The sequence below is a fragment of the Vanessa tameamea genome, chromosome 4 (genome assembly GCF_037043105.1).
Source record: "Vanessa tameamea isolate UH-Manoa-2023 chromosome 4, ilVanTame1 primary haplotype, whole genome shotgun sequence".
Classification (NCBI taxonomy): domain Eukaryota; kingdom Metazoa; phylum Arthropoda; class Insecta; order Lepidoptera; family Nymphalidae; genus Vanessa; species Vanessa tameamea.
In genome coordinates, this window is record NC_087312.1 from 13,493,792 (window position 1) to 13,519,425 (window position 25,634).

Here is a 25,634-nt window from a genome sequence, read left to right on the forward strand (position 1 = left end):
TTCGTTTTTTTACACAAACATAATAGGGATGGCACAAATTGTATTGAAATTTAAATTATAAATGTTATAACTGTGCTTTCTAAAATATTTCGATAATTATTAAAATAAACACGTGCGACAAATGTGACTTAAATTTTAAAATGTAACAAAAAAGTACAAAGCACAAATTTATACATGTACAATTTGATAGGTTTGTTTATTTTTATTAATTTTACATGTTATTATAAAAATTAAATTTTAATTAACAATATAACTTATAATAAATATTGGGAAAATAAACGCAACATAATATACCACTGAAGTATAATTTAAATAAAATCAAGTAACAACCCTATAAACACAAAGACGCCGAACATTGACAGAATTTCAGGAGAGTGAGCCAAACCAAGTGGACCTTTTAACATTCTGAGAAACCATCAACATCAATTACTTTTTGCAACTGTTTTAATTTTTTCCATCCCATAATTACGGACGGACCACAAGAACACGTGGATTTTATATAGGTAATCAATGAGCACGAGTCACAATTTTGACAACGTAATAAAGTAATATTTGAAAGAAAAAAAAGTTTATTTTTCTTTCAAAGCTGGGATAGCTTGATAGGGTTGATGCCCCACTACGTGTGAAGTGTATATTAAAAGTATATTAAATTGTAATGGCTTACATTTATAATGTATTTATTAAAAAAAAACTAACTAACTGGAATGCTACTAACGAAATTCTTACTAATATAAACGAAATTGCTTGTCACGCTTTTGGTTCGTCTGTCACGCAACGATGGAGTTTGGTTCGACGTGATTTTGCCAAGAGATAGTTTAGGTGTTGGAAAAGTGGATGAGTGGGTAAAAACTAGTACAGCCGCACTACACTTTATATAACAAGTAGACAGTAAATCACAACTACAAGCAAATCATCTCCAAATTATCATCGGCAGTCAATATTAGATTTGTAATGAGGTATGGCCTATTTCTCCGGTCGACGGCGCAGGCGCCTCGATGCGTGCATTCCAGAAGTCACCTCGACCGTGACCATCCTTGAAACCTAACCCTAAATTGGAAATAGGGCTGATTTTCGATATATATTTTACTTTACTTAAGGGAGAAATGAGGGTTGTAATTTTGTATCTCTATGTATCTACATACAATAGCTTAGTAATTTATATGAGTATCAATAATATTATGCTTGTCATATCGACAAATGTGTTAACATACACGACCGACTTTAATATACGTAACTACATAAAAAACAAAACAACAAAGTTCTTTTTTACTCACTCGAAAACAAAAAGCGTGTGATACGATATTTAGATTTTGAGAATACATCCCGTAATAAAATGTGAAAATTATTATTATACTCAATGTCGCATACTTTCAGAAATCTACTGAAATCAAAAGTGAACGTAACAAACAATAATCACTTTGCATTATGATAAATAGCATTAGAAAATTAAATGTTTAACAGTGACAATGTTGTCGAAAGATAATCACAATGTAACTGGTAGTCGACAGTCACAGTAGTTTTAATATCGTCACGTTGGATCTGCGCAGGCGCCGATGCGTGCATTCCGGGTGCTAAGCGTACCGTGACCATTCTTTGGAACTAAACTATAATAGAATTCCAGAATATTCTATATCGCATGTATTGTTTTGGTTTCTATATAGTTGTATCAAAAGAAAAAATACGAAAATAAATTATATTTAATAATTATCACTTTGTGGATTGACTTATCGTTGTAATACCAAAAACCTATATCAATGATGCCAGTACTACTACTAAGACTACGGTTTTTTGCGGGTTCCGTTACGGGGCGGGTACTAAACACGTAAATGTTGTTTATGTACTTATATATTATGTTAATTATACTCAATTCTAAGCATCTGGTCTACGCGATTAAGAAATGCGAATTATTCACCTATTGATACTGGGCGGTGGCATAAACACTTCACAAACGAAACCGTGCTAATAAAGACATGTCGTTTTCGGAGGTATTAACAAAGACCGGTTGTTTAATATATTCACATCGAGCTCACAACTATCAGGGAAAGCCGCTATAATTACGCTGAGGTGATTTTTCATTGTAAGATACTTATGACATTTCTCACTGTCGCTTGTAAATCGATGTGTCATTGACATCGATTTAAAATGAGTCTGCTCTATATTTCCATAAACGTAGAATTAAAATCGTGATCTTTGATTTTTTCATTCGGTCATATCTGTATTTATTAAAACGCATTCTTGGAATACATTGCAATCGACAGCGAAATCCGAATCCTTGCGACATTTCTGGGAAATTTGTATCGCAAAGCCCACAGCGAAATGCGGAACTCCACGATTATGTCACTTTAATTACGTTATCAATTTATCGATTAGAAAATATGGATCGTTCGTATATCGAATGCACTACTTCGTAAGAACTCGTTTGGTATCTCACATATAAATTATTCGAAACAGAGTGACAGTGATACACTTTCGATGCGTCTAACACTTGGATCCATTTAGGCATTTGGCAACATTTGTCAAGTTTTTATGTCGCTTCATCGCACGCACATATACTGCGAGAATTGTCCACAAGTTCAGGGTTGATGATTAATACATCAATAGACACCACATCTCACATAATGTCAGAATTATTTAATAATAATATATCAGGACAAATTGATAATTAATCCTATAGTTGTCATAATTGTGTTGGCATATAGGCATATCACTTTTTATCATCTTACGACAGTGTTCTTGCGGTAAATTTCGTATTCGGTATTGATACTTAGAAGAACATTATTATTTTATCTCGATCAAATTAAATCAAATCAATTTTATTCAAGTAAACTTCACAACGAAGCGTTTTTGAATCGTCGATAGTAAAATACTACCACCGATCTCATTGTCTTGTATTTAAGTACATTTATTTTATTCGAATTTATATATTTGATGCGATATGTTAAGAATATTAGAATATTTAAATACTGGATTGATTTTTTTTTTTTTTTATGTTAGAGGTGGCAAACGAGCAGGAGGCTCACCTGATGGAAAGTGACTACCACCGCCCATGGACATCTGCAACACCGGGGGGCTTGCAGGTGCGTTGCCGGCCTTTCAGGAAAGAGTACGCTCTTCTTGATGATATTATTTCGTAGTAATAATAACATATACAATTGATTACACGATTTGATAATTTTACTTAAAATCATCACAAGTACTTAATATTTTATAAGGAAACTCGACACGTAAGTGTGTGATTCACGTCTGATTTTCCTTATATAGTTTATATAATGATGTCACACTCGGACACTACACGCACTGGATATATAACCTCCTAAAACAAATAAAGTGCCTTACCTTATAATTTTTTCAGGTAATTCATCTTTTAGCACGTCTGGGTCAAATCTTACGACTGAATTTTAAGGTAGGTTCTACACAACCGATTTAGCTTCAATTTTCCATAATTGTTTTTTGACACAATCTAATATCCGCATTGTATTACTTAATGTTCATCATCCTACTCTGGGGTAATGCAGCTGACATTAATACCATTTTGTTACTGCAGAAGAGGGCTATTCCTGCAATTTATAACCTGGGCCCAAAAGATTCGTTAAGAGGTAAATTTAAAGAAATTAAAATAATGACTGTCGCTTCTCAGTTTGCTTTTGATAGTGTTATGTATGTACGCAAAAACATAAATGATTTTCCCGGAAATTGTGACGTACATTCTATTAACACTAGGAATAAGAATAAACTTGTTACTTTTAGTTGACTGCACACCTTGGGAATGAAATGATCGCCTCCAGGCTGTTTCAAATAGCTAAAATATCATTATTATTGTACATGCAAAAGGAAAAAAAAAAAAAAATATCCCGCTGAGTCTTTCGCCGGTTCTTCTCAGGTCCGAGGTGTTAAATTCCGAACCGGTGGTAGATTTTTGACTAACAATAAGCAAGTGTAAACACTTCTATATTGAATAAAGATTTTTGACTTTGACTTTGAACTAACAATATAAATGTGAACGTGTGTTTGTTTGTTCAATACGATTTAAACTCCTAACTGATCAACTGATCGTCATATGATTTTGAATAGGCACACGTTATAAGGATACAGATAGGTTATATATATATACGATTTGGTGGTTTTTTTATGTTAAGATAAATTCAAAGTTAGAGCTATCGTTGGTCGAGTAAATTGTTTTAATTAAATTAAATGCTTGAATTTTTTTATAATCTATTTCATTTATTTAAATATTTATATCTTGCTCTACATTCAAGTAATGATAATGATTTAACATTGTCTTGATGAAGATATAAGAACAGACGAACGTACGGCAATTCACTTTTAATATACACAATTACAATGACTAATTATATAAAAGAACACAGTTTAAATTTTAATCTCCATGAATTTTTCACATCGCAACTATAGTTATTTAGAAACGCTATAACACCTTATCACGTTAACCTATCAAACCAGTAGCTCAGTGTTTTGATACATTTTGTCGCAATTGTACTTCGACGAGGTTGCAAAAGATCTCATAAATAGTTCGTATTCGTACAACCGTGTCGCGGTAAGTTATAAAAACAAAACTTTAAATTATTATAGAATTTAGTTAAGCTGTTACTATGATATGGTAGCAAATATCTTGTACCGCAATGAAAGCTTAGTTACCGGCGAAAGCAAGGTCGATTGTGGTACTAGATAGCAAGTGACGCACTTACAGAGCGTAAATAACATTAAACCCTACAACCGGGCTTTATTCTGAAGTGGGTACATTTATAAATAACTATTCTTTTCATGTGACTTCGTCCGATATAAAAAAATTAAGAATATATTTTTTATACGAACATGAAAGACGTTGCAATTTATATTGATATTATAATTTTAGAGAATAATCAGAAACATAATGATAAGCAGATAGTCAGGGGTCAGTAGCAGTACCTAAGTAAATTGTATCAAGCGGTGGAGAAACTTAACACTATAAATTGCCTGAACAACCTCTTCTAACTTATCTTAAAAACCCGTTATTCAATCCCGATACAAATGAGATCTGTTAATTTAATTTCATAATGTCGCAGATAAACCCGGATTGTGCAATATGCAAACCGCCCGGTGACTATGGACATTTCCTAGAATGGCGAGGTCACGAGCCGACGCGTGCCACTTCACTTACTTTGACGTTACGTGAATATTAAATTGTTCAAAGTCTTTTATTCTTTTATGTCCCTAAACATGTATAACAGTATCATTTGGTTACTATTGCATGAAAATCAATGACAAAACTAATCTAATAAGCCGAAATAAACTTATCTCTGTGATCTATATGAATGTAGCTTGTAGTTTTACTTTCATATAAAACGTATAAAATCAATGGTCTTAATAATAATAATTAAAAAAACCACGTATTTAACTGGTAGTAGCTTACTTTACTCGACTTAATCGAGCTTCCTTGTTTTTTTTTTAGGACATACAGGCAAATGGGCCACCTGATGGTAAGTGGTCACCACAGCCCTAGACAATGGTGGTGTAAGAAATGTTAACCATTCCTTCCATTACCAATGTACCACCAACCTTGGAAAAGAGTCTCATTTGATGATTTATTAAAAAAAACAGGCACAGTGCGTTTTAAATACAAACTTTGAAATTTTTTTTTAATTTTGATTTTATATTAAAAACAGTACTTGTAGAGGACAGTTTTTTTTTTAATTATTGCAATATCTAATTTAAGGAAATAGTAATACATTGCTATTTAAAAGACAAAAAAGATAAAACACAATGCGTACGTAATAATCGTGATCAATCTAGCAACACCATAAAGATTGATTCTGGATATCCGGACACGGGCGCACAATGGGACATCCGCTGAGACCCGTGCTCTCACTAAATTGACCGCGAATAAAGGGCCCGCCACCCTACGGCCCTCATCCGGGTTAGTGATGGGAATTTATCGATACATTAATGAAATATGTATCGTAATGACAAAACGTGACATATATTATAAGTTGTCTAAAATTTAAATATGGTCAAAGAAAGCTAACGATTAATGATTATCCGAACTAATATTTTACTATGGAATAATTAAAATATGTTATAAGTTGTATTCGCTGGAAAACCAATAAAATAAGTGATTAATAAAGGTACCTAAGTCAATTGCATATAAGACTTCATACTTTGTATAATAATAAAATATACAAAGAAATATTTGGGAGCACATTTTTTATATGTAACATGTTTCCTCTAGCTTTTCAGCAATCTGTGGGAGTGATGGATAAAGGGACGGAAGTGTGTAAACTCTTAGTAAACTCTTTCCAGCTTGATGCTATCCCATCAAATTAGAGAGTGCACTTATGTCTGAACACACTCGTGCAATTTAGTGCAGTTTACTCTATGCCACTCACAGTTGGTTTGTCTCGCCTGAAAATAGTCACTGTGGCCGAAATCTGCTGAGGATACCATCGATATATGATCATGATATTACAGAGTATCTTGTCATCTATATTTATACCACGATATATGTATGTATATGTGTGTGGTGGTTTAACCTTGTATGAAAGGTTGTTAATTGCCAATTTTTTTAATGATTGGCGTCAGCGACAATTAAACTTTATCGTTAAACCGTTAAAGCCAATAATTTAATTCGCGCATAATATAATTTTGTGGACATTTCCTCAGAGAAAGCTACCTCAAGTGAATGTGTATCAGAATATTCATCCAATCGCTCGCGTTAACGGAACGTTTGTCAAAGATAATAACGCCAGATACCAACAGGAAGTCTTAAGTGCTTATATAATAGGAAATCAACTGCATCTATTACAAAAATTGGAATGTAGTTGTCATACTGAAAGGATATAAGTCTATTTTATATGGTCAACTTTCTAAACCAATACCAGGGACCGATGTAATTGTGTACAGAGCATATTACAATTAGAGTCCTTCCGGGAATAGCGTAATATCGACGTTGGCATGTCAAACTATACTTTATCGATGAAGGTTAATATTAAATGCAAAGCCACTACCGGTTCAACTGGACTTTGCGGAGTGAGAAACTTGGTGTTAAAACTTATCTTTACTGTCGCTAAAATAATATTATATGAGTGCCTATCTTCACTACTAAGTGGCCTGTTTCTTCAACTGCCTAAAAGCAAAAAGGACATAAGTCAGATAAATGACCAGATATCATCAGACGTTTGATAAGTATCTACTAATCTCCTCTTTTATGAAATGTTAAATTTTATAATAATATATCGATATAATTTGTATCGGTGTAACGTTCCTAGTTATAGTTAACTTAATAGAACCACTGTATAATAAGCTTCCGATAACGTTTGGAGCCGCAAACGTAGTGCGTGCGCAAGCGCAACCGACATCAAAGGTTATCTCAACCAGCTAAGGGCAATTGCGACCGTGAAACGTAATTATGCTTATTGTATAATTAATATATAATTATAATTGTTATTGCGCTAAACTAACGATGTCGTTGTATAATTTTTATGTTTAATTAAATTTAAAAAACAATGACATACTTAAGTATAATTTAGGTAAATTAAAAAAATGTAAAATTAAGTTCATATTGTTCGGCACAATGAAGCTTATTAAAAATGTGTAGCACCAACAATATTTGTTGGTGCTATATGTATCAGTGAACAACAAGTTGAATCATTTGAAAAATAATTTAATCTCTAATATATTTGTTTTATACTCATAAAATACTGGCTGAACGAGAGTCGGCAGCAATAAGTCTTCACACCCTTGGACTTTTTAATTATCATTAGTCACGTTTATCATTTGACGACCTCCGTGGTCGAGTTGTGTGTACACCGGTTTTCATGGGTACGCCACTCCGAGGTCCCGGGTTCGATTCCCGGCCGAGTCGATGTAGAAAAAGTTCATTAGTTTTCTATGTTGTCTTGGGTCTGGGTGTATGTGGTACCGTCGTTACTTCTGATTTTCCATAACACAAATGCTTTAGCTACTTACATTGGATCAGAGTAATATATGTGATGTCCAATATTTATTTATTAATTTTATTTAAAAAAACAAAAAAAAACGACAGTACCCTTAGTTGCACGTATTCTTTGAATATTTGAGACTCCACGAGTTTTATAATTATTTTAAATCGTGCATATGTACCTATTATTAGCTGCAATCGAGATTGTTCACTGAAGGAAAACACAACCTTCTGTTTACAAATTATGAGTTATGTTAACGTTATTAATAATATATGTACCTAGTAGAGTCGACGTTACCCAGTAGAATAGAAACATATGGCTCAACCGAACATTTACAGAAAGATACAAATCCGGGCAAGCGCAACTTAGCTTTAGCGGCTCATAATACCAGTATGTGTCATGCTTAAATACAACGGAAAATCTCCAACTTATTTATTAAAACGAAAAGATTATTTCAGCAACGAAACATTAAAACTGTTACTGTATAAGAATGACATTAAATTTCCCAGGTCAATCTGTTTCACCGTATCAACCGACATGTAACTTTAACGAAATCTAGTTATCTACTGAAAATATTTTCTGAAATTTTTACATTTGGCTTTTGTATATGGTCTCCTATAAATATTATTTATAAATACTTTTTATTTACAATCATAGTCGTTTTCTAGTCATGTTGTGTAATTAAAATTAAAAATGATGCTAATTTTAATCCTAATTCTGATATTAGCAGATATATGAAGGCTTTTAGTATGAGTATCGAAAAGTAGTTTACAAAAATATTAAATAGCATTTGCAAAGCATGTCGAGATATGTTAATTGTACTTATAAAAATGTTTTGGTTTTTATTTAATTCAAACTCTATTGAAACTAACTGCATTTGTAATTTATTGTGGCGTCTACCATGATTTCTTAGAACAAGTACGCATGCGCGAGATAACGTATCTCGCTCTCAGCCTAATTACGAAATGCATATTAATAAACTTATTGTTACTAAACTAATCAGGCTCTCTGTAAAGACCTCGACTAATACTTTAAAAAAAACTGTACTTTGAAATTTTAATTAAATTATTCCAAATATTATTCATGTAGGTGTGTCCGAAACTAATGATTCAATTCCAAAAAAAAATCAATGATACTATTCCTGAGTGGTATTTAAATTTTAGGGTTAAATAATATTATGTCAAATTTCTTTATTAATAAACATCACACGTGCGATGTAAATTTCTAAGTAGGACACTTTAATGGTAAGGTAAGTTATAAATGAAAGAATCTTATAATATAAATATATGAATGCTTGGTATACATTTATCGATAGTATGAAATGACCTTATTCGTTTTTAGTTACAGATACTAGGGACTCTTTCAGAATATTCAACTTAAAACTTTCTATATAAAATCATTGTTCTGTAACTAAAGCTATACTAGAGGCTCAATCATATTTGTTGTTTTGTATGTTATTTGAAATTTTAATTTAACTTATATATTTTTAATACAAAGCAAAGTTCTGAAAATATCACTAGTTTTTTACGAACTCTAGAATATTAAATTAGATATTAAAATAAGTTGAACAAAAATTGTCTTACATAGTTAGATTTGAATGCATCCCTCACTACATGTGCATGCAATGCGGCACTAAATGATAAAAAGCATCTAAGACCAAGTTTTCCTCGAAGTTAACGCAACTTAAACCCGCCATCTTCCCTTACAACCCTTGTGTCTCATAAACAGGAAACGACCTTTGCCCAATAATGCGACGTTTTGTAACTGTTAACCCAAGTACATGTAATAATGGCCTTTGCCCCGTCATTTTCGGATTGATATTTATACGTACAAGTTCAAATGATAAAAGTATCCAGCGTGCATCGAAGACATCGCAGTGCGCTTGCGCACATGACATCACGTATCGTATGCGTGACGCAACTCTGACGCATTACAGTTATTTATTATTAACCGTCGGTTATGCGTTATGGCCTATTGTTACCATCGGATCCTTTGAATGCTAAATTTTTTAGAAATCATTTCTTTTTTTTTTATTTAAGTGTAAGTTTACGTCGATTCAAATATACCTAAGTGTATCTTAAGAATTTTTTTTAAGCGTATTTGCAAACATTACATCTGAATACTTCACCAAATCGCATAAGATTCAATTATCAACAAATAAAAATTAGAAAAATATTAGTATAAAAAGTTACTTAATGGAAGATCGCATAACCCCATCAGAAATCCGTACAGACGTAGGTACAAAGTACCAACTCAATGGGAGTAACAACCTAGCAAGCCGCAATTTTTTGTATACTCATTTATTTGGGGTAATTGTCAGTTGTAAGACGAATAAAAAATATATTGGTAAGCAAACATCAACATTATTTGTTTCGAATTAAATTTTCACACGCATTTTAAACAAATCGTATACTTAAATCAATTTATATTAATTATTTTACTTAAGTTACTAACGAAATGGTTATTATATCGTGTATTTAACTAGATTTATATTATTAGTATATACTAACACATGAAACGATTCTTTTGTAATGTCTTACCTACACCGAAACATAACGCATTTCGAAGAAGGTTTTAGTATGTAATCTTATAATATAAATTGCTGCAATTCACCTTTCGACGTGCTTTAAATTTGGAATATTGATGTGCGAAGCGTGAACTTCGTGTTCTATCTTTAGAAAATAGAAAATTATAATAGTTCTTTAAAATTCTCACTAGTTCCCATGTCTGTTACAACTTTTAAATATTCAAAGAGATATGTCAATAAACTAATAACCCACCTGCTACATCCGCGAGATGATTTATTCAGCGCATGCGCAACACTGCGGCATTGAAGGATGTTTGACGAACGACCGTGGCGAAGGACTTTTAAATCCTTATTGGAAATTTATTTTTGAAATGTACTTAGATTTAGCCGCCGTATATTTGTAAACTTAGACTCAGTATTGTTTTTGTTTTATCTTTGACAAACAAATTATTAATTTGTAGCCCTTTATATTTCATGCAACAGTACTTGTATTACGATTTGTTTATATTTAAATATTAGTTTTAAAAAGTTACTGGTCGGTTATAGAGCGATAGTACGGCTGTATAAGAAAAATAATGAAAACTTTAACATTCTAACCGAAGTAATGTATACTATTTGATATTAATAAAATCATTTAAAAGAAGTTTCATCATTTTGGCGCCAAACGTAGATGAGCGACTTGCAGTTTAAAATTAAATGATATCAAAATAAAACCTGTCATAGGCTTCGAACTTCCTAAAAAATATTTTGAATAAACGTGAAGTTTCGCGGGAGACCCATTAGTTTTATCGTTAACGGTGTCTTGTCCATCAATACCTATTAATTCTTAGTATCAATAACTATGACAATTGACCTTCAAGAGTATTTATCTCTCTTCAAGAAATGCTAATATCCAAATGAAAAATACTCACATCACAATTTCGACACTCACACTCGCTCACAACGTCAATATTCAAGCCTTAAACAATGCTGTTCCGATAATCAAAATCAAGATCGCTTTCAAAAACTGAAACTATTCTGATTACGTGTAGGGAAAATATGGATACCATCTTTATAATCAGGAAACATTTCGTAGAAAATCTTCACTGCATATACAATTAACTATGTAATTTGTATGCGTTTTATTGTAACAAACATATAATTATACCATTAATCATGCACCATGTAATTTCTCTGGTACATCACGTGTGATGGCGGAAGCTACGTCACTTCCGCAAACTATTGCCGAGTATTGTTTCACACACTTCATGGACGTGAAAAGCGCCCTTATAACCAAAGGGGTTAGGTAAATTATTGTATGCAATTGCTTTTAGTAGTAATAAAGAATACGTGCAGCTATGTGAGTAAATAAAATAGGTACGAGTTGATTATTTGTGTTATAGTGTTACATAACCATCATAATTTTGCGTATTTATTATCGTCTAATTAATAAATTAAAAAAACTATATTTGACAGTTCTTTATTTAAACCAAAACAGCTAATAAATCACATATATTGTAATAACTAATTTAATTTCCATTTCAATTCACAAAAAGGTCTTAAGTAAACACTTTTTCTTTTAAATATATTTAGCAAGTGAAAATTGTAGCAAAGTATTACACTGAAAAATAGCACACATAGTTCTAAGAAACATTACAATTTCAATCATATACAGATGATAAAATAAGTATCTTAATTGTATTGTACTAGGGTATAAATTCCCTTAGCTCAATATATGATCTGTTGAAGTAAGACAAGAGTGATTACAGTAATAAGTAAGAACAATGCATTATCTTGGGTGCAGATGTCATAGCGGGCGTGGGAAACTTCATACGACGAGACCATGATACCCGTTTTTAAAGAGACAGGCCTCGCTATTCTTTCAGTAAATACATTTTTTAATAACATTATAAATCAAGTTTTGTATCAAACGAAGTTGAAAAATGTTTTTGTTAGTTAAAATAATATAGTTAGGCTGCATTTTAAGTTCATGACGTATTCCAGGGCTGTTAAAAGATGTGCACCAAAAACGAGTGCTTTTAGAAGTTATGAAATAATTTGCAAATCAAATTCAACCTTGAATGTCTCGCAACAGCATGAGAAGTAACATCAAAAAAATATATTGTAATAAAGACTGATAAATCATTTAAAATAGGACCCCCTATTCATTTGATTATTATTGCAATAACTGCTACATAAAAAATAATTAATTTATTAAAAGATAATATCGTGTCTCGCATTTTTTATATAATTTATGGTCCCACTAGTGTGCACATGCTTTTATATACTTACATAGCAACAATAATCTTGCTTTATTAATATAATCTTTGATGCGTAATAAAATAACTTTCTTATGAGATAAATGCAATTATGTTTTTATTTTTATTTATTTTAATAACAAAACTTTTTTAACTTATGCGTTTAGACAATGTTGATGCAATATTTACTTTTTTTATAAATGCCTTATGAAACGTCATATCATAAGTAACGAAAACACATGAAAAAAAAGCTGACTTGTTCTTCCCCTTATAGGATATTACGACTTGATAAAAATTGTTTGCTACGGTTATAGCTAGAATTAGTTTAATTTAAGTCGAGATAAAAAAGTAACCAAGATTAAATTAATATAATAATTAAATTAAATTAAAAGGAAAAACTTATTTTATTTTTATTTAATAATAAACAGAAAGTTATTTTTTATAAATAATGTGACGGATTGAAGTCCGAAACATATTAATTACATTATGAGTGATATCTAAATCTATCGTCTAGTCTGTTTAATAGCATAGACAGCACGAAAATGTTTCAATAAATATATTAGTTATTTAAATACACAAGAAAGACAAGTGGGACAAATTTATTTATTCTAATATATTTGCCACATAATTACATAAAAGATAAAGTGTACATAGTAAATTGAGACTAAAGTAATTACATTTATCAACCATACAAAGTCTACGTATAAATTGGAAGTGATTTTTGTTATTTGTTCATGAATATTAATTTAACAATACGTAACACAACATTTTATAACGTTATTTAAAGTTTTTAAAAATAACAAATTAAAAAACAAAACTTCTTTCCTCGGAATATAAAAAATAATTAAATAAAATATCACATATATAAATGAAAAATATAAAAAAAAAAACGAATTTCGTTCAGAAATAACGTACGTATTACCTATAAGTAACCTCATTGATATTAACCGTTTTATGAACGTATATTTAATGACATTTCTATATAAAAGCTTGGGAACATACTCGTAGCTGTCTCGTCTAGATTCTTTGTTCAATAAGTAACATAATATAACAGGTTTGTACAATGTGAAACTAAAAACTTGACAGTAATAGAACTGTTGAACCTTCACATATAAAATCCCATGTTATTAACTGTTAACTAGCATATATCGTTATATCGTTAACTAACATATGTATATATATCATTTGAGATATAAAATTATATATATTTTTTGAATAGTAATATAAATAAATATTATATAATAAATAAACATGAATAGTGAATTCATGTTTATTTATTCCGCATGTTTTGTTTTTAAATATTACAACGTAAGTAACGTTATTTTTAATAAAACACCGTTATTTTAAACACATAGTATTATATTGAATTATAATATTGTCGTAACGCTTCCGTTGTAATGTTCTAAGCTGCTATTAGCAGTCTTAAGATATTTTACGGTGTTCCATGTACTCTGCACGAGGGTCGTAGTTAATTAGCGTGCTTGCAACGTCGCATGTCTTTAAGGAGTTAAGAGCACATCACATACAAAATGGCGTTATGAATTTTTAAACGTTGCATTGCTCAAGATCCGAGGACATTGACTTTACTACAGATAAAAATGTATATTTAATGTTTACATTACTTTATGGTATATTTTCATATAATTTATTAAACTCTATTTTCGAATATATCAGACATATCACACGCGTTATTTTATTGATTGAATTAGTTTTAAGGGGATAGAAATAGATAGAAAATTTTCTAAACTTTTTCTTTCTATTGGATAGACCCTTTAAAACGATTGGTCGTTTTACTAATATTAATAATTTAACAATCACTTCCCGAGTTATTATCAAATTATTATTATTGGTGTTTAAAAAATAGGTATGTACTGAATTTCAGAATACAGATTAAAAAAAGTTGATAACACTAAGAATATAATAACCTTAATAGTTTATTTAAAAAATAAAAAAATAACGAGACATTGCATTCCTTGAAGCAATGAGAATTATCTGACAATAAGACGATTTCGGCATTGTTCGGACGCCATATTACCCAAAGTGCCATATTAATTAGCGATGGCCGACTCAGATAGCGGATGATTTCTCGATTGTTCACGACATGGGAACCGTACCGTCTGGGATCATATTGTGTTCGTATGAAAGCCAACAAAAAGTTTATTGTAATAATTAATTTCCTAGTAATGGGTTGACTGCGCGCCCCTGATGTTGATACGCCTGTCGTATGTGGCTTTATGCTTGATCCGAACGAAAGTCTTATAAACGCACTTAGGCTATCTTATTTTTTATAAGTAATGTTATAAATTCGAAAATGATTTTGTTTGTTTGTTAACATTCCGTGTATTAATAGCTCAACCGATCTTCAAGGGGTTCAGACAAGAACAAAGGGTACTTAACACTGGCACCGCGACCTAAAATTAATTATTTATATATATATATTTTAATAATATTGATGCTGAAATAGTAATTAGTGTCATAATAAGTTTCATGTTATGTGTGCTTTTATGTACCGATATAATATAAATTTCGCTTATCAATTTTTAACATTTCGAGTTTAGTAATGATGCCTTATAGTCGAGTATGAGTACGACATTATAAATCTGAATGTGAGTCTGTTTGTTATGCTTTCACGCTTTAACATCTCAACTGATCATCATGAAATTTACATGCGTGCGATACCGCCAAACATTAAAAACCAAAGTTTCAATATGTAGTAACACCTTATATCAATTTTAATTCAAACATTAAACGAAGACTAACAATTATATACCCATTTTATACACTTAATGTATTTCATGCTCATAGTTAAAAATTAATCCGCATTAAGAAATTTATACAAACCTAAAATCCTTATATTTAAATTATTATACACTGCATATTGTATAATTGTAAAAAAAAACTGATTTAAGAAAAATATTTTCAAATAAAGTTTAAATTAAAGAACTTAAATACCTGTTTGTACAAATATTCAATATAACGTAACGTAACATTACGTTATTGCAATCTAATTTGTACCTTATAGCTTTTATCACAAACATCAAAATCGTTAGCAATTATGGTAAACAGTAGTCAAGATCCTCAAATTTGAATGATATCGATAAGCTAAATACACACACAATATCGTTTAAATAACTTGTATCAATACCGTTACGAGGTTTCCTGTCTGTGTGCCTTTAGGTTTTTCTCACGATAGTACAAATGAAGAAAAACATAATCGCAAAGAATAAAGGAAATGTAGTCATTAGTGACGAGAAAGTAATGTTCATTCATACAACTTTCGCTCTTAGTGAAAGATAATTATAACCATATTTGATTGAAACGTTTCGACTGTTATGATTGTAGATCTTATTAATTAAGACAGCAAGATATCGGACGATTAAATTGTTGTCTAATGTGTGTGACAGTTTTTGAGTACAATGTTTTGTAAAATGATTCATACGTATCAAGATACTTTTGACAATAGGCGCGTCAAATTTTATTTTTAATTATCTGGTAAGGACCCTAAGACATATTCCTATTCATCCTTATTCTTCATATTCAGCTTATATTAAAAAAAAAAAGTTTTTATAATTTTTATTATAACTGAACAACAACGATTTATGCAATAAATAATGATTAGCCTATTCCAAAAAATTGAAACGCCAAGTTTAAAAAATTAAAAAACACTTATGTTTTGGTAATCTATGTAATTTGAAAACAACAATAACATCACCAAAAAATGGTTTTAAAATAGAATAATGATAATTACGTTCACAAACATATTATACAAAGTATATACTCGTGTGAGTTTTAATCGCAAAAGACAGATCTTCCTATCTGTAAACATATTACCATTTATATCTAATGTACCTACACATATGTTATAAATAATGATTGTAAAGCGGAAATAATGATAAAAAGGGACACTCTTGAATAGAGGAAGTGGTCGTAATGACACACACGTCGTTATAATACGTGCGTGTATCAGTTTTTCTAAGTAACGCTGATATCTTAATTTCCCCTCTGTGCCGAGATGGACAAGTGAACAGAATAAATCGATCTTAAAATAATCGCTGCATCCAAGTCGAGCGAGCACCTCTAACATTTACATATTTGCTAGTGTAAAAGTATATTTTTATGCACGAACTTCACTTTTCATATTAATACACGAGTACACGGTGAAAAGACAAAAGTTAAGTTAAGTATAGACTTTCATAAAGCTGAATCTCATGCATTTAGTAAGAATCATCATAAGACTAAACGAGTAGACATGAAGAACGTTTGTACTAAAGCGACCCGTTGCCAAATCCATTGTTACGATTTCAATTACTCTATTGTACTGTATTTCGGTTTATTAAATAATGATAGCTGTGGAAATTGTGGGTTGTTTTCTTAGTTACATGTCATGGGAAAAAATAATGACGTAGGTTAATTTGTCTCAAAAACATTACGACAAAATATATACGTCTATTCTATTGGATAATTATTCGTATAATTTGTACTTGCGACTATTTGTAATTTAACATCGTTATAACGACAATGTTTTTTTTTTATTATAGCTCGACGTAAAACTGCACTCAAACACGCTACAATCAACGAACATATGAAACTTTTAAAACACTTTTCAAGCGAAACATTAATAAAAAATATTTTGGATGAATATTTTTTCTAAACCCATCTTAACTTATAATTTGTTTCAATATAATATATACAAGAACAGCTAGGCATATGATCCAGTGTCGTCCCAGAATGACATACGGAAATGTGAAAATCGGCGAGAAGGTCCACATAAAGGTAACAGCTGGAGGACAAAGCTAAAGGGTACTCACCGTGCGATGCGAGAGATCGGTTACGGAGTCGTGTCGGTTCTCGAGGCTGCCGAGACTGCAACAAGATGCCGATGACGAGAGGCTCACGGAATCGGCGCGCGCGCGGTGCGGCGACACCGCCACGTGCTTCAGCATTCCTATGCGTACCTGGGGAGAGCATGGGAACACATAAATATTGAAATAAGTAGACATTTTGCAAAAAAAAAAAAAAATTAACTCAAAAGCAATTATGATGAAACTGCCAGACAAAGCGAACCGACTAAAAATCAGTAGTTGCGCGAATAGTAGAATAGATAGAAGAGCTTGGAATTCATACAGGTTATACCTACTTTTTATGGTTGAAATATGGTAGTACAATGTCGATTAAAAAGAACATGTAAGAGCAGACATGAATGAAGCCCATACTAATTTAAATAGCTATATTATAGAAGTGTCTCTTGTATAAATAAATGATGAAGGACATAGCATATTAAAGTTGAAAGAATGCCTATACTTTTACATCTTACTTGAAAATCGTAAATAATAGATATGAAATTATAAATATATATCGTACTAGCTGCCCTACCCATATGAAGTCGGGTATGGCCAAAAATAAAAAAGGCTAAAACTCACAGAAAGCACGTGGTCTATTCAAATGCCACATCTGTAGTGAAACAAAAGAACTCGTTCTTCTAAGAAGGCACTACCTGAACCATTGTCGCATCGTAAAATAAAACTATCTATAAAGCATTTAGTATTTCATTTTTAATTTACTGAGAATCAAGCAACGATCATTATCTTTACACAGTTAAGTAGAGCACTAATTTTTTTTGACATGTAACGTTTTTTCGAAGAGAAACTTCTGTGAACTTCTTCTGTGTGTAACGTTTTTAAAATAGGTATTGACAAGTTTAGGTCTTATATCGCTCATTGTTTTTAATTGGGTCATAGTACCTGGATATGTTGTCAGGCTCAGATGCCTAAATCTACATCGTAAATAATTTTATAAATATTGTTTTTTTATCATTCTCATTTATTTCTAATTTTAAAATGCGATTGATGTAAATAACTATGCAGATAATTATTATGCACAATAGTGTTCTACTATAGTATTACATAGTAGTTACGTAATTACAACTATAGTCGGTAAATTGTAAAGGTCGTGCGTTGACGCATGCGCAACCCACATCTGCCTGGTTACCGTGACCTTTAAGTTTCTATCGAACTTCGATGAGAAAAAAAACAAAATAACTTTGAGTATATGTTAACATATAATATATATGTATGATCGTCTGTTTATGACGGATGGTTTTAGACTGTATAAATTAATATTACAGCGGAGCAGTAACCATAAACGTAAACTAAAATGAAAATAATCGTCAACCAGAACAAATCAAACTGTATTTACCCGACCAACACAAATTTTATGCGGTTGAAGCCGCGTGCGTGCGGTACAAGTTAGACTTACAATATACTTAAGACCTTATCTTTTATGGGGATAAGTCTGCTCGGTGTTTGAGAGAGACGAAATATATGACGCAGAGAGACATAGAAAGAGAGCCGCATATTTAAGAAGTTTCACTTCTATCACGTGCATGTTTACTCCTTGTATTGTGATTATTATGTGTACAATAAATATATTTACAACAACAAACGGCCCACATTTTATAATAATAATTAAAAATATTACGCGAGATCACAACTGGTCATCAGTGCTATTGTAATCCAGGCACAGGCCCATAAGGTGGCGCAAGCTAACATCTTCTAAATAACGTTACATAATACTAATTACATGCTTTGTTAGGTAGAATTTAATAATTACAAAATCAATATGGAATCGTTAGAAATCAACTAACTTTACTATGTTTGTGCCCAAATAATAATAAGCATTCTCTAAAGACAAGTGAAATAAAGAATTTGCATATAAATAAACCAAATCGATAAAAAAAATCGAACGAAAATTATATCACGATAACATAGCTTACAATATATGTATATAGAACATATAATAATAGATACATCCTAAAAATATACGTAAACTACAAAATATAACTACAACATTTTCTGAGAAACAGTACCGCGGTACATCAGGGAAAAGACCACCTCGAGATCTACATCAATTAAACATAGTGTACATCATAAACACCGGTCCAGGCGTATACAAACAATCAATACTCATAAAAAATTACGTAGGTACACGTCAAATATAAATATTTTCCTTTCGAAGTTGGTTAAAACAAGAATACATCGAATTTTAATACCAAACTTCGCAACATTGATCACAGCTGATGTTAACCAAGTCGTTAACATTTTACCGATCTTAATTCATACGATTACAAAACTCCTTAACAATAGGATACGCCCACTCGTTCAATACACAAGCCGCAATACAATTACACTAACCGCACATTATAAATTTATTTATCAACACGTTATGGTCACAATTTAAATATACTTTATTTAAATAACTGACCTTTATTTATATGCGTTACCAACCTTGAGAACAAAGATGTCCCTTGTGCCTATAGCTTGCCTACACTGGCTCACTTACCCTTAAAACCGGAAAATAACAATACTAAGTTGCTCTACTTCGTGGTAGAAAATATGATGAGTGGATGGTATCACCCAGACGGACTTACATGAAGCACCAGGTAAGTTAAATACTCTGTTTTCTGTTATCATCTATAATCTGAAGATATTATCAATGGCAACTAGTTTACGATCTGTCACACAATGTCAACAGCTAGCATGGTACTAAAACTATTTGTGTTTCGCACGTGACATTGGCGAAATAATCTGCCCTCTTGGCACAAATAAAAGCCAAACCAAAAAAAAAAAAAAACTGTTTATGTTCGTACAAATACTGTCTTGTTTTTGTTAAGGTATAGATCTGAATTATAATAATTAAATGGGTATAATAGAGCATAGAGCTACTCAAAATATTCTTTGAAATAAATCTCTTGTAAATGACAAGTATCATATACATTTACTATATATTATGTAATAATATATATATATAATTAAGAACATCATAAAAAATCAATAAATAAAACGTAAAAATAAACAAGTATGTATATATTTGCATAACGTGGGCGGCACGCTACGGTCTATATTAGACTAATCGACTTTATATGGACCTGCCGAATATGGACCGCACAGCTGGGTCTGGCCCATTGATTTTATTAACTAATTATGCATTCAATACGCTCGTTTCAAATTTGGAAGTCCGTGTAATACAACCATTATACAGATAATAAAATAGGCAAGATATATACATATGTCAACTGACTTGTTTTTTTTTTTTATTATTGGTGTAGGCGGAAAATCGACCATTTAATGGTAAGTGGTAAACACTACATTTGCACTGTATGCAATATTAATCACTACTAACATCCCCAATGCGCCACCAACCTTGGGAGCTAAGATGTCCCTCTTTCTGATGGTTAGCTTTTATTGCTGCTAAATGCTGCTGCTTTAATTGCTAAGATTATTTTTGCAATGAAATTGTCAATAGCAGGGCGAAGAAAATTGGTAGTGATACACTCTCGTTCCTGTAGCTGATGGTCTTGTACCTGATCTCTCTGATGATGAATGATGCGAAGGCATTGAAATACTAAGAGTATTTATTTAGACTTTACCTCCTTCGTGGTTGTATAATTTACATTAAGAAAGCCGCCGTAACTGAAACAACTCTAAATAGTCTCAAAGAAGTTTTTTTCTACACTCACTGTTCAGTAAGGTTAATTTAATTACAAAATTTACAGAGTAAATATTACGTTTCGAGTAAAGTACTTTATACAGTAAATATTAATACCATCAAATTTTGAAAATTTAAAATAGACGATAAGTTAAATATAAATCATTTTAAAATATCAAGACATGGTATCACAGTCGATGATCATAAGCCATTACTTGGCCCTTCCCTCCATATTCTTAATTTAAATAAACATAATCAATAATAATAACAGACATAAAATAGTTCGTAGCTCCAACATAATAAATACATATAAAACCTTTTGAAATTTGAAACACAGATTATAAATTTAAAACGCATTTACATCAGTATCGAGACTTGAAAGGAACATGACTCCGTTTCCATTAAATGCATATTGACCATGTTTTCAAACAGAACAAAGGCACAATAGTCCATAATGCGAGCTAAATTCAGCAAAACCAATCCATTGATGTGAAGTGAGTCAGTTATTATCGGAAGTCGGCATCAAATGTAGACAATCAATTTATTTATTGATATCGCGAACATTTTATTTAAATCACATGAATATTGTTGTACTTGACTGCTAAATTTTAAATAGATTCCAAACCGTTCGGAAACGCGGGTGACATTACATTTGTCAATTAAAAAATTGAAAACAAGATTTTAAAAAATATATATATATATATAATAATATAATATGTTTAGTAAAAGTTTGTAAGTGTAGTTAAAGTTTGTTGTTGATCGTGTAGAACAGGTATATTAATTTAATAGCATATAGTTATTATGCTGTCATTTAATATTCGATATAATTTTAATATTATAGTCATTGTCGCATGATCGCTGTGTCAGATTTCACGATCTTCTTCTGCAATAAAAACAAACTAACATTCAACTTTAAGCCCAAAACGCAGTAATACTAATTTCTGTTTATCGATAGAATAAATGCTGGTGGTAGCTTTACTACTACTTAAATACTACAATGTGAAAAAAAAATGGCGACCGTGTCTTTAGCTCTTCCACCAATGACAGAGAAGTTCTACGAATACTACAAAATGTAGTCTATATTTTATTTAATCCAATAGGAAGAATAACGTTACACATGCGGATTTCCTTTCTCAGCGATGTAAGACGACTCGCGATGCACGCATCGTGACTATTTCCCAGGGAAGCGATGTTACGTATAGGCGAGATTGACGAAGCGTCACGTGACCTGCGTGGTTCATGAAGCCGTTTTTATTGTAAACATTATTGCAATTTTGTCTTGCAAAGTGAACGGTTTCAGTAGTCTAGGAGTAAGTATTGGTTCAATTTGAATAATCGTATTCAACGTTGCGATGGCATATTTGTATTTCAATAAGTGAGTACTTATTTTATTAAGGCGATAAAGGAGTGGTACTCGTATGTTTGTATATATATTTTTTTGCAAAATTTTATCGTTGTGAGCTAATATTTTATAACTGACAAAACCTTTAGCTGTACATATACGAGAAGCCGGGTTCGCACATTCCTCTGCGACCGGTAAACTTTGAGTAATCCCAAAAATCTACTAAAAATATATTTAGAATCATACAGCTTAATGATTTTTTTACTCTGTCTCTCTGTTCAACCCAATCAATCGTTGAACCTCAATCATTTGAAACAAACATCGTAGTTGAGCGACAAGTGTAATTGCTAATTTTGAGAAAGTAATTATATTAAGAAACATATTATACGAAATATACCTAAAAAATTTGATTAATTACATTTAATTACACCATTACACATTACAATGACACCATTGATATTAATTAGAAAGTCATTTAACAATTTGAAAAATTACAACGAATGCTTTTGGTAATCCATCAGCCATGCGTACATCACTTCTGCATAGCGGAAATTATTCAGGAAGCAATGAATCGGATTATTTTTTTATATCCAACCACAATCAAACATTTGCGGTCATGTTTATTTATGTTATAAAAAACTGATAACGTATCCTGTTTGTTATATAAATACTCTTTAATATATATATCTATCCGGTATGTCTATACAGTAAATATATAAAATGCATGTAAGTATAAGAATATTTATTTTATGTGACTTGTCATTTAATTTAAACATAACGATTGGTCCTTCGAGCTGGATATTTATTCATATTAAAATAAATAACACATCGAACATTAACTTAAAACGTTTATGTATGAATAATCTAATCACGTAACTAATTAATGGAGAATTTGTGGCAGGATCCATAAACGGAGACAGGATGCGGCACATGTTTACGAAATTATAAATATTCCGATTGAGTTTCATAAGGTTCAGGCTGATCAAGGAGTCCATTAGCTGATATACGCGATTGAATATAAATAATTTATTTACTCAACGAGGCGTTGAACCGTTGGAGAATACCAGTTATGGGCGTAATACCCAATTGCCAAAGAATTTATAAAGTAATCTTGTGTTTATGAAATTTGTGTTATTGTGTAATTTTTTTATGTTCATCTTTATAAGTCTCTCCCTAGCATACGCTCGTGGTTCAATAGATCTTATTTCTAATCAATTTCGGTAACGTTAAGTTTTTTTTTTATTTAGAGTCGGTAATAATGTCGTGTCATATTCAATAATAAACTTCATTTAGACTTCATAAAGACCGTCAAACGAACAGACGACGTTTCTTAGAGTGTGGCTAAGCAAGACAATCAAGCTTATAACAATTTTTAATTATAAATTCAACAATGATTCAGCCAACGAGGGATTATTCTGATACAAGCAAAAAGTTTTGTAAAAAATTTAGACTACATTTCAAAGATTAAGAAATAGCTATTTATATTATAAGTCGTACATTTCTACAGTATTACAATATTAGCAAAGATTAATATCAAGAATAAGCCTCGACAATAAACAATGGAATCAATGTTCTATCTTATAAAGTGGCTTGTTCCTTTGATTAAAACATCCAGGTCAGTAAGTACTCAGCTAATGAAGATATGAACACTGGAATTACCAACGGAATCTATCGTGACAAACTTCATTTACGACTTGCAACAAAGATATCCTAACTCGTTAATAAAAAGTAATTAAGTAAGATTGTTGATGTCTTCCTGCTAAATAAAAGGCGTCCATGATAAATATGTATATGTTACTGTAAAATCTAAGATTTTCCAGTAAAACCTAAGATTTACCGACATGAGTTGGTCGTGTTGTATGAGTGAGTTGGTGAGAGTTGTATGTTAATACACACAGAATAATTGCAAGTACTGTTAGGTTATTTTTTAAGCGGACGGGCAAATGGGCCACCTTATGGTAAGTGGTCGCCACTGCCCATAGACATTAGGGCTGTATGAAATTATAACAATTTCCTTGCATAGCAATCACCACCAACCTTGGGAACTGAGATGTTACGTCCCTTATTGCCTATTCTTACACTGGCTCACTCACCTTTCAAACCGGAAAAATAAGTAAAGACATATACTGAATCAACGAAAATGTATAAAAATAAACAACCATTAGCTTTTGCGATGACCGATAACACAAACAAATTTACTGCTAATAAAATTACATCGATGAAAAACTATATTAGAAGAATCATGTGATTTCCTACAATTCATTGATTACACGAGAAAAAAAGTGTCTCTCAGGTATTCGAGATCTCAGAGATATCGAATCAATCACTATCATATCACGTTCATTGTAATTCAATAATGCTATTTTAGTCGGACTAGAGATTTCACCCGGTCATCGCTCTGTTAAACCGAGTACACACGACGCGATGCGTGGCGGTGTTCGGTGACCAGAGGCGCTATAAGAATTTATTTAACTTAAATTATTAATATGTTTAAGTCATATCTGCCAGTCAAGTTTAAATTCAGTTCTACTCGGCTGATTGACGTAATTTTTTAATAATTATTGTACAATAGCAGTACATTTTATTTTATTTTTCATGTTTGGTTACTAAAGGCTTTGCGAGCCGATAACTTTATTACACTCTAATAGTAATAGTAAATATTAAAAGATATTGATAACGCTTCGCTCCAGCACACTTATGTAAAATCATGAATATTGAAAGGAATTTAAAAAAAAAAATTTATAATTTGAATTATGCCGATAAAATATTTCATTTGAATGACGACCCGACTACATAACAAACAGTCCACAAACTGTATATTAAAATATGCTTAGAAAGAAATTCGTTATTGGCATTTAAAAACCTGAGAAAATAATAATGTACTCAGAGCGTGTATTGACAATTGAGTTAACTAGGTTTGTGGCATGTATGTAAATTGAGTGAGATGACTCGCAAAATACTAGCATTAGCATTTTTAGCATTAGCAGTGTATAAATTTCCCACTGCTGGGCTAAAGGCCTCGTCTCCCTTTGAGGAGAAGGTTTGGAGCATATTCCACCACGCTGCTCCAATGCGGGTTGGCGGAATACACATGTGGCAGAATTTCGTTGAAA

At 31.5% G+C, this 25,634-nt stretch overlaps 1 protein-coding gene across 1 annotated transcript in view; it reads right to left on the reverse strand.

Annotated features, from left to right (window-relative positions):
• Window positions 1–25,634, reverse strand: part of LOC113395801 (uncharacterized) — a 65,191-nt gene that overhangs the window by 19,319 nt on the left and 20,238 nt on the right. The window contains exon 2 of the mRNA XM_026633487.2: window positions 17,504–17,650. Within this exon, the coding sequence (XP_026489272.1) occupies window positions 17,504–17,638 (135 nt within the window). The 5' untranslated portion in view covers window positions 17,639–17,650. The remainder of the gene's footprint in view (window positions 1–17,503; window positions 17,651–25,634) is intronic.